This window comes from Pogoniulus pusillus, chromosome 11 (assembly GCF_015220805.1).
Source record: "Pogoniulus pusillus isolate bPogPus1 chromosome 11, bPogPus1.pri, whole genome shotgun sequence".
NCBI classification, from domain to species: Eukaryota; Metazoa; Chordata; class Aves; order Piciformes; family Lybiidae; genus Pogoniulus; species Pogoniulus pusillus.
Window position 1 is genome coordinate 24,425,330 of NC_087274.1, and position 14,415 is coordinate 24,439,744.

General features: G+C 41.8%; 1 protein-coding gene across 2 annotated transcripts in view; it reads left to right on the forward strand.

Annotated features, from left to right (window-relative positions):
• TBC1D14 (TBC1 domain family member 14) overlaps nt 1–14,415 on the forward strand; it is a 58,826-nt gene that overhangs the window by 24,284 nt on the left and 20,127 nt on the right. Inside the window, exons 1-7 of one of the 2 annotated variants that reach the window (XM_064151515.1) lie at nt 951–1,041; nt 5,345–5,463; nt 7,686–7,768; nt 9,788–9,905; nt 11,779–11,885; nt 12,793–12,873; nt 14,216–14,310. In XM_064151515.1, the coding sequence (XP_064007585.1) occupies nt 1,039–1,041; nt 5,345–5,463; nt 7,686–7,768; nt 9,788–9,905; nt 11,779–11,885; nt 12,793–12,873; nt 14,216–14,310 (606 nt within the window). In that variant the 5' untranslated portion in view covers nt 951–1,038. Of the gene's footprint in view, nt 1–950; nt 1,042–5,344; nt 5,464–7,685; nt 7,769–9,787; nt 9,906–11,778; nt 11,886–12,792; nt 12,874–14,215; nt 14,311–14,415 lie in introns of those variants that run through there. The other variant, XM_064151514.1, reaches the window with a different exon arrangement.

The window sequence follows — 14,415 nt, forward strand, 5'->3', positions numbered from 1 at the left end:
TAATTAATTAGTGGTGGTGAAGGAAGCTGAGGCACTTCTGCGCAGTGAGCTGTTCCTCATCCGGTATAATATTTCTACATCCATGAGTTGAATGGGTATTCACAGCTTGAGAACAACAGCTGATGGAACAGCTAGCAATTTTTCCTGAATTAGATGTCAGAGCTTTTGGACAAGGAGAAAATGGGAAGCTTAATTAATCTTTATTGAGGCAAAATAGTTAACAAGATGTGATACAGAAGTTGTCTGCACTGTATAAGAGATTTTTATATAGATGTGTAACGTTTAGAGCTGTCTGAAGAGGACAGAGAGTGAGCTGTACGGGGAAAGTGCTTGTGCAGTAGGAAATGTTTCGGCACGACGCTGCTGCTGTTTCTTCGGAACTGATGTCAGGCTAAATGCTCTTGCACTAAGGACTGTCACAGGGGCTGGATCAGCAAGGGACAGGACCGCTACCCACAAACGCCCGGCTCGTAGCCATGCATGAAGGGGGATGGGAAGCGGGATGTGAGAGACCAAGGGAGAGAGATGCCCGTGTATCAGGAATGCAGCACATATCGTTCAGGCTAGTTTGGGCAAAGATACGGATGAGTGCAGCTGAAGCACATGAGCTTGTGCAAGGCTCCAGTTACCTTGCTCGGGTGGCACAAGAGGTGGGAAGCTTGTGGCAGTCAGAGGACAGGGCCTGGCCGGGCAAGCGCTTGCCTGCTCGGGGTGTCCGAGCCGGGGCTGGCGGAGGGGCGAACCACGTCCCCCGCACAGCGTGGGCCGGCGCCGCCTCTCCCTCGGGGCTGGCTGCGCCGTGCGTGCTCAGACAGCGCTGGGCGAGACGGAGAGAACCGATCGTGTACGTTGACTCCGCGGGTGATTAGTGGGGCTGGTGGGGCGGGGCGGGCGGAGGCACTGCGCCCGCGGAGGGCGGCCCGGGCAGGGCTGGGGCAGGGCCGGGGCGGGCGGCCCGGGAGGCCGTGCGGGCCCGCGCGGCGGGGGAGCCAGGCCATGGGGCTGCGGGGCCGCTGCCCGTGAAGGACCGCAGCGTTCATGGTGAGCGGGGCCGTGCTGGGCGGCTGGCTGCGGGCAGCCGTGCCGCTGCCTGCGGGCAGGGCGGGGAGGGTGTTTGCTGGGCGTTTGGGTCGGGAGGAGTGGGATGCTTGGGTTTAAGGGTGCATCGGTGAACGCTGCTTTGTCTGCTTTTGAATCGGCTTTCGACGTCCGGTGAAGAACCAACTTCCCGGGAAGGGGAGCTCTTTGTGTGAGGCGGGGCGGATAGCCCCCGCTGGGGGTGCAGGGCGGTGGTACGGGCCCTCCCGCGGCTTGGGCTGTTCGGGCGTGGAGGCTGCTATCGGGAAACCGACGGGTGTGCTTGCGGCCAGCCGTCTCCCATCCCATGCTGAGCTTCTGGCCGTGGAGCCAGCGTCCAGCAGGCTGGCGTCTGCCGTTGACACCTAGCATGAATATTTCATGTTGGGCTTCCTGGGAGAGTGATTACCTTTTAAACAACCACAACCAAAACAAGATGACCTTGATAGAGGAGTTTCTGTTATTGTGGGTTCAGCGATGCCGCGCTGCTGGTCCCCGGGGAGGCTCTCTGAGTGTGCGAAGCCACACAGCCCTCTCCCGGTTTAGCGCGGTTCATCCACTCTCTCTTGCCCTACGTTCCGGTGGGTTATTTCTGTTCCTCTGGAGAGATGGTTCGGGATCCTTTTCCAGGTCAGCTTCTCTTTCTCGTAAAGCATTGTAGAGGATCGCCACAATTTCAGCTTCTTGCACCTCGGCTGCAAAGCTGCCAGGTTCCACCCAGAATTAAACTTGGTTTCGGGTGTGTGTTTCTGTGGGTTTGTTGTTTGTTTGGGATTTTTTAAAGCAATGCTTTAATCTACAACATGCTCTTAGAACATCTTCAAACCCTAGTTCAGCAACTCCGTCTGAATGCTGAATAGGTTTAGACAAAACCTGGAAGAAAGCCTAAATAGTCTCAGTGATAAGGAGGCATTCTAAATCCTGAATGATCAGCTCATCCTGAATTGATCCTAAAATTAACTTGCAACCCTATCAGGTTAATAGCTCCTAATTACACTGTAGGATCTAAAGAAATGCTGAATTATTTGTACTTCTAAGAGATTTGAATTTCCTCTTAAAAAAGGCCTAAAATGAGCCATTGTGTGGTTCAGCCTATTGCGGTATGCCTGTATGTGCAAATACTTCTACTTGCTCAGTCAGCAGATACTCTTTGTATGAATTTATGGAGGCTTCAGTTTGCTTCGTTGCTGTATCATATATTGTGCTCTGGTCATGATTGCTCTCTTCTTAGTAGAATAAAAGCTAATTTTTGTGAGCTTTTGTCCTCTGCGAGTTTTGTGCGTTTCATTCTTTGGTTGGGCTTCTGGGGTGTGTACGTGTAAGGATTTTTGGGTTTTATTATTCCCAAATTAAAAAGCAGTTTTGTAAATAGTGCCTGTCACCAGCAGACATCTTTATTCTCCTGTGACTACCACTGGAGAGGATGACATTACTACAAAGGACTGGTAATCTGATAAAACGTGCCACTCCCATTTCTCTGCTGCTCTGCCTGTACTCTAGGGTAGTGCTGAGTAGAACACAGCAGTGAATATTTGCTGAAATGCAGGGTGGACTTCTGCTTTTAAGAGGTTTGAACAACTATCCTAATGTTGGTGCTGTAACTAGCCACTCATATTCCAAAATAAAGCATTCCTTAACCAAGAAATTTTTGGAAGACATCTGTAGTGCTGGTCTGGAAAACTTTGAGCTTAGTGGAATAAGATCTCTGAATTAATTCTGCTGTATCAAATAAAATCCCCATGACAGCCCAGTGTGTGCAGTTTCTCTCACTTTCCAAAAGCAGTTTTGTTCTTCACTAGAAGAGGACCCTGAAAATAATTTTCACAAGCCCAAATCAAGCAGCCTTTCTGAATCTTCTGCTGTAATAAGCATTGGAAATGTGTTGTAGTGTCAAGTTCTGTAATTCTTTATAGTGACATCAATATATGGTGGTTTCTGCAGTTTCGTGTGGATGCTGGTGGTTTTTCTTGCCCTAGTATCTCAGCGGAGTAGACATTAGATTTAGGGACAAGATTCACCCTGTCTGTGGAAGCAGTAATACTTGACTATGTTAATTTCTGAGAAAAAGCTAATAAAAAAAATTAAATCAGTATCCTAATAGGAACTGGAAGAAGGAACAATCCTTTGCTTTGTTTCTCTTAGCACAGTGGATATACTTTGCAGCTGATGGTGCAACTGAACCATAGCATGATGGTGCACTCATACACTGGTCACTATCAGCTGCTCCCAAGGACTTACTAATGTAAGAATAATGTCTTAGCTTTCTGAATATGCTGTCAATCATAAAAACTTTTGGAATTCTATTTCTTCACTTATTTTTTGTTGAAGCTTCTTTTTTGTGAACAGTTTTGTTGGCATGAGCACTACCTCTTTATTAAACAAAGCTAAGAACTATTTAGTAGTTGAAATAAGTTTTTCTTGGTTCTTTTCCTTGTTTTCAAACTGATGTCATACCTAGCAGTATTAACTGGTCTTAATGAGCCAGACATTCCAAATTCATGACATTGTTTCCCGTCACAGCAATGCAGGCATCATAGGATTGATTGTTGAGACAGTGCCCACATAACAAATGAGGAAAACAGGTTTTTTTTTCTGTGTCCCATGAGCTTCTCATCCTGCATGAGTCCTGCAGGACTCGCTTGAATTGGAATGGAGTTGTACAATACAGAGTAGAAGACCACAGCACTGTTGCTCTGCATTTGTGTATGATTTTCATCCATCCTTTATTTTTTTTTTAAGGTAGGGTTGGAGAAGGCCTTTCTGGAAGTAGTAGGCATCCTGTTTTAATTTGAATAATCCAAGGAAGTTTTAATGTAATTGACAGTTTAGATTGAGAGAAAGAAATCAGGAGCTGCATGTGCTAATGGAAAGAAAATCCATGACTGGAACAGTGTTCGTAGTGCTCATTTCTAATGGTCACTTTTTCACAGTATGATTTATTTTAATAGAAATGTGATAAGCTACACATGAAATAAGATACTTTTAGAAATTGCAAAATTCATTATAAGGCTGAATGTAAAAGTGTCAATAATAGGGACTTGTGTTTTGCAGAGGACTCTACGTCCATGTTTGTCATTTTGTGAATCACTTAACATTTTGAACACTTAAAGCTTGCTTATAGCACTTCAAGCTTTGGAGTAGATGGGGGTTGTATAAAGGTTAATTTATCACATTAGCTCATGGCTCGGGTACATTCTCTTCCAAAAGAGTGTTGGAAAAATAAACAATAGTATGGTAGATGTAAGACAAAGTCCTCTGATGTAGGTCGTTGAGATACAGTAATTAAGGCTGAAAAGGCCTCTGAGGTGTTAGCTCCCCTCTTAGGGCAGAGTCTGCTTAGAGTAGGTTCCCAGGGTTCATCTGCCTAAGTTTTGAATGCCTTCAGGAGTGGAGGTTCTGCCACATCTCAGGAAGCTTATATCAGTGTTTGACTTTATCTTTCTAGTGATTTTTCTTCCTTCTTTGCAACTAGAATTCCCCTTGTAGCAGCTTGTGTCTGTTGTCTTCACATTCTTTAGTCAAATGCCTGAGAGACTTGTGTCAGCCTTCACTGTACTGTTACTGCTATCTGCAGCTACAGAATATCCCTACAAACCCACCTCTGAAGGCTGAACAAGCCCAGTTCTCTCAGCCCTTCATGTTTCGTTTGCTCCAGACTCAAGTCATCTTGGTGCCTCTTTGCTGGTCTTGCTCTTGTGTGTTAGTGTCTGTATCACAAACACAAATTAATATGTTGTGCTCTGTCAAGGTTTAGAATTGTTGTACTTCAAGGCATCATAACAAGTGTGTGGTTTCTGTCTGACCATGAATTTAACCTCTTTTTTTTTCCCCCATCATCGAACTATTGCCTATGAAAATAGCTTGTGTAAGAGAAATCTTACAATGAGATTTTAAGACATGGAGCTTCAACTGCAAAACCATTTACATAAAGTATTATAAATAGATCTTGTTGTATACCACAGATAGTATCTGCTACTTGTAAGCTCATTCTTAGCAGTGTTTTGTAAAAACGGGCTACTAGAGGAACCTAAGTTTTTTCTGCAAGTAAAAAGAATAGAAAAAAAAAATCAAAACTCACTCCTAAATGTAGCTTGTAACTCAGTCTTCTACTGTGAGGTTCCTCCAGTGAAAAGCTTTAAAGGGACTATAGTTGAGCAGCGGTATGAAAGCATTCTCTTCAAAGGCTTTTGTGGACCGTATTTTTAAATTCTCATGTGAATGATCTTGTTGTTCTCCACCCTTGTCATCTGCTCTGTTTCTTCTCTAGGAATATGAAGACAAAACTGGACGAGGCCACAGACCGCTCTCTCCTAAACAAAATGTGAGGAAGAATCTTGATTTCGAACCACTCTCCACTACAGCACTTATTTTAGAGGACAGACCAGCGTAAGTTTGGGGTCTCTTTGGGGGCTCAGATTAGCAAAGCTTTTCTTGCTGTATGTGAGTAGTCAAACAGATAATTTAAATTAGCTCCCTGCCCCCAGCTAGTGAATGTGAAAGTGGGATGAGATGAGAAAAAACCCGTTCAAACAGTAGTAACCTTATTTTCTAATAAAAGCAATGGACATTAGTGCATAGCTCTAGTGTGGATGAGTTCTGCCTTCTAAACACAAATGAGGGATTTCTATTTTTCCATGAGAGAAGATAAGCATAAAAATGAAGCTAGTATATGCTGAGGAAATGGAGAGGCAAAGATACAGTGTCCTGTTTAGACAGAGAAAGACCACACCTCCATAAATAATGAAAGATGATGATGATTGTTCTGCAGTGGGTTCAGCATTGCATGGTAGAGTTTGTCAAGTACTTGATACGTTGTTTTGTGCTTCTGGTGCAGCAAGGGGTTTCTTTTATATGCAGACTAAGTTCATGAGGATTTGCCAGCAGCTGCTTCACCGTGGCTTACTCCTGAATTAAACCAAAATCAGTCATGTTTAGTCAGTGTATCAGTAGTACCCATCTTTAAGGAATGGCACCTGCCTTTTTAATACAGCTCTGCACTGGCATAGAGAATGGGCATAGCAGGGGCCTGTGTTTTCTTCAACACAAGAGTACCCATATGAAAGTACTCCAGTTATAGGCTTATTTGAGACACTTTTTGGCTTGACTGGTAGATGTGTGACAAGGTTTCTTGGGATGTCTAGAACAATGTGAGAATGACTATTTGTTATAGCAGGTTTCATTCTGTACAGCTGGAAGCAATATGTACTAGCTTGCTAGTTACACTAAAACCTGTCTGTTACACGTCATTCTTCTTGTGAGATACTCTGGGAAGTAGTGTTCAGACAGATTGAATTGGTGACACATTGCAAGATAACATTAAGGATTTTCTTTCCCACTGTTGATAGACTTGAGGAATTGGTAGCAGGAAGGGTATTTTTAAGACTCTAGAAAATTGAATCATAATTTCTTTGGAAGGGAAAACTGTGCTGGGCAGTAATGCTGTCATCTGACAACTCTTCCTAAGGAATCTTCTTTGTTTACTTGTAGCTTGTATACTGTGGGGTTTTTACTTACTAGGTTTTAAGTAACATATTTTTGATTTCCTGTGGTGAAAGGATTTAAGACTTCTGGAAGAAGAATGCAGTGAGAGATCTCTTTTCAAATTGTCTGCTCTTTATTTTGCCCTCACTCGTTGGGTAAAACTTTCTCAGGAAAATCAGTAAAGCTAGAGGGATGACAGAATATTTAACTGGAAAAAGTTTGAGATAATAAACATCACCTCACATGTGTGGTGATGTCATTAAGAGACAAGATAAATTAGGTGGTGCAACTTTAGTCGAATTTGCATTGTTTCATCTGATTTTCCTTTCCAAACTTTGCCAGCTTAGACACTTGGGTTTGAAAAAGATGCAGGTCATTTAAATAAATGAAACTGGAAAAAGAGTAGATTGTTCTCTGTGGTTAAACAAAGGCACCAGTGTGAAAATCCAGTTTCCTTGTTCTTGTTACAATCTTGATTTAAAAAGAATATTCATATGCATATATCACATGGCTGGTGCATGCTTTACAGGTAATGTGATTGTGGAAATAGTAAAGCATTTACTGTTAATGGTGACACTGGTGATGAGTAGCAGCTGCCTTACGTCTGACACCTTGCATATATTTTTGCATATATTTTTACTAACCAGAGGTATAAATTGTGCCCTAGGAACACAGTGCAGTGTTCTGCAACAGAGAAGAACCAAACAACTTGGTCATTTCCTGCTCTGATGTTTTGGTGATCCTGTAGTTGTATGAGATGCATTGTGGTTATGTTAATTACAAATGTGATTAGCTTAGTGTGGTCTGACATAAAGACCGTATGTATCTTATGGCAGGGATGTTACCAGTCCAGGCTTTAATCACAAATAATAAAAGTGCTGAAATTACCAAACATAAGGAAATTACTCAGCATCTTTTGTGTATAAAAGTAGCTGTAGCTGGTCAGTTTTCTTCCCTTCTCCTCTGCTGACGCTGGCAAAAATATTCTTTCCAAGAATTTGTTGTTCTGTTCTTTGATCTAATATTTTGACAGGAGGCACGATATGCTTTTCTTGTAGAAGCTTCTGGAATCTTCTTTAGACAGAATTGCCAACTTTCCTGAGTTTAGTGTTTATTTTTAATTTAAGGAACCTCCCTGCAAAACCAGCAGAAGAAGCTCAGAAACACAGACAGCAGTACGAAGAAATGGTGGTTCAAGCAAAAAAAAGAGGTGATGAAATTTCTTGTCTCCAGGAGAGAAGTAAAACAGAGGGGTATTTCTAAACCTGAAATGATTTTTCTGTCAGTCTGTTGCTCGGTTACATGAGGGATCTGTACCTCCCATCAAAGAAGAATCAATTCACAAAAGAGAGGAAGGTAGATTAATGAAGAAGCCCCACTGCAAGCTGAAAAAGACACCAATCCTAGAATCCTTCAGGAAAGAACGTTTTAATTTGTGACTCTTAAATAATTGAGTGGCATCTGTTTGTGGGACTAGACTTAGATATAGGCTATTTCTTGGTTTCATGTTGGGAACAGCCTCTTGAAGCTGAAGTACATAAACACATAATTTTTGACATAGAAAAAATGTACGTAGTTAACGTACATTTGGTAGTCTGTCTCCCACTTAAAATTTACAGCTTTCCCAAGGTTTTGCTCATAATTTCTTGTCTGGCATTGTTCTCAGAAGTGTCACAGTTGCACTGTACCATGCATGTCAAGTAGAGCTGACAGCAGTGGTTTCCCTACTGCTTGTATTTTGACCATCTGAGTTTTCTAATTAACAATAAGCATTACAATAGTAGGAAATTTGGACCCTGGAGTTTTGTGTCCAGCAAGAGCTACTGGAAATACTTTTTTTTATCCAGTCGTCCGAAACCCTGAGTCTTATGAAGCAATGGAAAGGTGAAGTGCACATAGGACTTGATAGCTTTCTGCGGGTGTTGTATTAATAAAAGTATTCTCTGGTGGTTTTGGCCATCATACAGTGCCGTTCTGTCTTCACCTCATTCCTGTGTTACTGTATCCACTTAACTGTCTAGTAGTCCAAAGAGTTTCTCTGTTTCTTTGTGTGTAGGGTAGATGGTTTGGGAAAAATGAAATCATGGTCAGGTTAGGCATTGGGTCAGGTCCTTGAGCTGTCTTCACTGGACTCAAGTAAGGAATTCTATCAGATCAATACCCTGACAAACTCATTTTTCCTAAAACTATTCCAGATAAGAAGCTTGGTGGAGCGATGTATTGTGTAGAGGTCAGGAAGTCAAATTGTATGAACACCCTCTTTTTGTTCAGAGGAAAATTCAAAGCCTGCATTTAAGCGGACTGACAAAGAGCTCCTATCGAAGCTGAAAATATTTCAGGCAGTTGCTATGGTTCTGCTCAGGCACAGCCTCTGTTGGACTTTAAAGTGGACCCATCAGGTTGCGTGTTCATTCCAAAGACTTATTCATGGCACTTCTGTTCTTCAGTTAGTTTTCTGTGCTGGTTCAGTACCCTCCCATATTGTGTGTGTGTGTGCATGCACATCCTGTATTTTCACCACACTTCTCTAAAGAGCAGCTGCCTGCATTTGTTACCTTGTGTGTCTAACAAATTAATTGGTGGAAAAAACAGCTGATGATTCAAGAACAAAAACTGAGTGATAATGCAAAAAATGTAAGCTAAGTTTAAGCTAGACATGACAAATGTTTTCTTTTTAGTGAGCTGAAGGTTTCCTGTGTTTATGTGCTTGTGATGTATAACATTTAGATTAACCATATGCTAAGTAGCATTAAAAATGTGGTTGTTGTGATTTCCTGACAGTGTATTTAAGTTATAATCTACGAAGAAAACATGAGTGAAGAGGGATTACAAAATTGGTGTTATTTTACCTTGTACTTATGAGTACTTTAAAGAAACAGGTTTTATTAGGAAGTACTCTGACCTGGCTTATTAGATGGGACTGCAGAGATGCTGATTCCAGGTGACCAATGTGATAAGCTTTGAAGGGTCAAAGGATCAGTGTATTACTCAACATCCTTTGTCCCATCCATCCAAAGTGAGCCTTATACAGAGCTCACTTTATTCTTCACTCACATTTGGCATCAGTGCTTCTCTTGCTGCAAGTCTGGGAAATTTTTGGAATTTAAATAATCCACTGCACGTTTAGGTGAATCTAACGTGTTTTTCCATGGCTGTATAGCCATGAGTAGCTGACTGAATACTTGACTTCTGGTTTTATTAACTTATAAAGGAAATTGCTTTTCTGCAGAGCTTAAAGAAGCCCAGAAGAGAAAGAAACAACTGGAAGAACGCTGTAAACTGGAAGACAGCATTGGCAATGCTGTTTTAACTTGGAACAATGAAATCTTGCCCAACTGGGAAACTATGTAAGACAGTATGTTATGCTGAGTTTTAACTTAAAATTGTCCCGTCTGTGTCCTGAAGAGAAGGTACAAAGGTAGCAAGTATAATTTTAAATAGTCTTTGAAGGTTTTCTTAGCAATTTGCTTTTGGACAGCTGCAAAGCAACTAAGCAATGTAAGTTCCAAGGTGGCTGGCAGTACCTGAAGGCCATCTACAAGAAGGGTTGAGAGAGACTGTCTCCAAAGGCCTGTGATGATGGCATGAGGGCAAATGGTTTGGAGTTGGAGGATATTTAGATTGAATATAAGGAACAAGTTATTCATTGTGAGAGTGGTGAAACACTGGAACAGGTAGCCCAGGGAGGTAGTTGAGGCCCCATCTCTGGAGATAATTAAGATCAGGCTTGGTAAGGCTCTGAGCAACCTCCACTTGGAGGGTGTCCCTGCTGACTGCAGGAGTTGGGCTAGATGACCGCTGGAGGTCCCTTCCAACCTCATCCTAAACCATCCTATGGTTTTATGATTCTGTAAATGGTGCAATTCCAGTTCTTATTATTTGTCTTTAATAGAGGTTTGGAATATTCTGAAACAGTGAAACTGAGCAGTGATATAGAATGTAAAAGCAGAAAACACAATGCTTGAACAGCATGCATTTATCAGAAATGAGCTTTCTTTGACTGCTGTGGCAGATGTTGACTGAAGTGTGTGTATGGTATTTGGAAGCCTTTTTGATTACAGAGTGGTATACCTGCTGGGGCAATCAAGTGATGGAAAAGAGAAGTAGGGAAAAGTGTTGGTTTTTTTTAAAATATCTCAGTGCTGAGAGACTTCCTGCACAGGCAGTTGGTAAGCTACCTTCACTGTCTAGTTCTTCATGGACTTTGCTAGTCATCTTAAAGAAGAGAAAGCTCCCCTCAGCATCTCCACCATTACAACAGCATAAACCAACCTCCACAGCACTCAGAATTTGCTTAATCATGAAATTCAGTTCTCTTAAGAACATGTGCTAAAAATATGGACAGAATTTGTTGGTAAATGCACCTCTAGAGAACAGAAATAATGAATTAAGTATAAGCAAATTGTAGATTTGTGTAGACCCATAGATGCCTGTCTTTATGAGAGACATAGGTGTCTGTCTTCACTATCTGTTACAGCTGCTGAAGAAATAAGGACACCTTTTCCTGCACTGGTTTGTAAACTCAAGCATTCCCCAGTGTATTTGCTGTTTTGCATTTTAGTGCAGAATCCGCTTATAGATGAATCAATTGGTTTGGGTTTTGTGACTACCATAAGCGTCCATCGGTGCTTAGGTGCTGTTCTGTTGTTCTTCTGGGCTTTCAGATTGTTGAATCTCCTGCAGCCGTTTCAAAGCCTGTCTTCTGTTAAAATGTCTTCCGTGCTTCTACCTTAAAGTTATCACTTAGGAAAATGCATAAAGATGTACTAGGGGGGTTAAGGCTGCAGAATGGGAGTCTTCATATTCTCATCAACACGGCAGGGTGATGGTGGAGGTGAAAGGGTAGATTTATGTAGCTTGTTTCTGTATTTAATCTTACGTGGAGATGTCCAGCCTTTAGCAGAGGCAGTGGTACAGATGAGGATTTCCTTCTGCTTGTTTATTTCTATCCCCTTGCTGGTCAAGTGTGGTTGCAGATTATGGATATTGTGATTGCAGTGCTTCTGTCAAAATAAGCCGCTGACTTGGAAGGAAGTCAGCTTTTCTTTATGGTTCAAAGCAGAATAGAATTAAAGGATGGGTATGTGCAAATTGTGTTCAACTTTTTGGCCCACTGATAGCCATTTTGATTTGGATCCCTTCAGCACTAGTAGAGGGACACATTTGCAGTTTGTTAGGCAGTGAACAATTTCTTAGCATAATCTGCTTTACTTTTAACAGGTGTTGTTCCCGCAGAGTCCGAGAGCTTTGGTGGCAGGGCATTCCTCCCAGCGTGAGAGGCAAAGTCTGGAGCTTGGCCATTGGCAACGAGCTAAACATCACCCATGGTGAGACTGCTGTGTTCTCTACATTGTCTTGCGAGGAGACACTCTTGTAGGGGGACAGTCTTGTATTTATTACGGTGTGTCGGAACTTGAGGAGTGGGTGTGAGCAGATGTTATCTAGTTAGGCTTTTTTGATGATGCTTTGATGTGCATTGTTCAGAAATACAATGGCTTTTAATCACAGCTGCTCTAGGGCTGCTGCTGTGAATTGTTTCTGGTTGTTGATGTCAGCCTGTCTTGCTTTGATGGTAGCAGTTAAGAGTCAGAAGGGTCAGAATTACTGACCTGGGCTTTTTTTTAATCTTATTTTTAAACTCAATAATTGTTAATTTTGTAGTGCCCGTGAGTATGCACATAGTGTGCTTCCTTTCATTTAGAGCAAGATGCTAGGTTTGTGAGGAGTTAAAAGACCCCTGGAAGAACTTAGATTGTGTTTTGTGTGTTAAAATAGAAATAGTGGGCAACTGGAGAGTGCAGAAAAAACAAGTTCTGAATGAGTAACATATGTTATTAATTCCAGCATGGAAATGTGATAGACTGCTTGTACTCCTGCTGTACTGTGCTGCTTTTCTGTGCTTGGCTTAGTGTAGTTCTTGCATGGAATTTTCTAGACTTACAGCCTGACTGGATAATTGGGATAATTTTGAATATCAGAGCTCTGTAAGAAAAGTAAACACTTGAACAGAAAATACAATTTGTGCCTAGATTGCCTTGACTTTTCACTTGGTCTTAAGTTATAGGTCAATGGAGCAGTCTTTCAGAATCATAACCTATTTAGAAGTTCAACTGCTGTGTCAGATACTGTTCCTTGTAATGAGTGGGGCAGCACTGCTCCTCTGGTAGATAGTAGCTGACAGTGGACATGAGCACATGCAAATAGTGGACTTTGTTTTCTGTTTTCTCTTTCCAGAGCTGTTTGATATTTGCTTGGCTCGTGCCAAAGAGAAGTGGCGATCCCTTAGCACAGGAGGGGCTGAAGTTGAATGTGAAGGTATGCTGTGCCTGAGGGTGATATCGAAAATGAAATCACAGGTTTTAAACAAACAGCCAAAACCAGCTATAAAGATGAGTCTGATGAAAGAACTTCTTTCTGTGGAAGCAGGAAATAGCTGCATTCCCTCTTCTCAATGAAACTGTGGTCTCTTACAAAAGACACTTGTTCCTTTTTTTTTATAAACTCTCTCTAGGCACAGTTTTTGTTTGCCAATTTGTAGGAAAGCAAGGAAAGTTTGAGGATTCAAATTGCAATACTGAAATACTTTGCAGCATCTGCAGTTCTGGAATTGAATCTCAAATTATAGAAAAAAGTCACGTTTCATTCCCTTACTGCAGCTTTGAGCCCATCTCCTGGGTGTGTTTTAGAGAGCAGCAATTTATTTTTGCAGACTGAGTGGTTTGAGGTTTACTAATTGACTGTAAGAGTTGTTGTGTTTTTGAGAGAAAAAACTACAGACAGATGCTTGAAATTGCCTTCAGTAAGTAGTTATGCTGAGCAGAAAGAGGAGAACATACTTACTGGCATTTATCAGCATAAAAATGTTTTTGATTAGAAATCACCTAGTTTGTTCTCTTCAGATGCCTGCATCTTAAATAAGGTGACATTCACTTCGTTTGCAGCTTCCTCTTGCACTTGATTTTCCAGAGGCGTAGGTGCTCATGTGATTGGTAGAAGCATTTGCTAACAACGGCTGCTGGATTTTTTGGTTGCTCAATAAGTAGCAGTAGGTAATTCCCAACTGCACCTACCAGAACAGATAAAATAAAAATACACCTTTTGAGATCAGGAAGAAAAATAATGCTACAGAAAGTGAGTTCCTGTGAAATCCTTTTCAGTTCAGTGTATTGCAGTGTCCATGATGTTTAACAACACATAAAAAGAGTAAATAAGCCAGGTTTTGGCAGGAGAGCAGACAATTCTAGAGATAGGTGATGTCCATCAAATTCTGCTGCTTTAGGCCTTCCATCTCTCACCAGAACTTTTCCACAGAGGCAGCCTCTTCATGAGCTGTTGGGAGGCTTTGTTGAGGGCAAGGGATCACAGGTCACATCTGTCTAACACTTTTTCAGCAGGTAGCAGTGAAGTGCCTTGCCTGCCTTGTCCTATGTCTTACTCCCCATCGCTTCAAAGTATATTGTGGGTCAGTGTGTACTGTAGGGTTGCTTTGAGTTGGGGCAGAGAGCAAGGAGTTGCCTTGTCTCTACCTTTGTTCCTTAGAGTTTGTGTCCAAGTAAATGAGGTATGCAAAAGCTAGCCCTTAGTGGAAAAAAAGCAACAAAACAAAAAGAGCAAACACTGATCCTTGTAATGAATGCAGCAACTTTGGCTGTTGTAGATGCTGGATTTTCTGCAGCCGACAGAGAAGCAAGCTTGGAGTTAATAAAACTGGATATCTCAAGAACCTTTCCTAATCTCTGTATATTCCAGCAGGTAAGCAACGTTCACTTTTGTCTTGAGTTCTCAAATTAAAGGTATATCAACTTGCCTGCCCTTTGGTTGAAACAGTTCCTTGACTTCAAATCTGAAGGAGTGGAC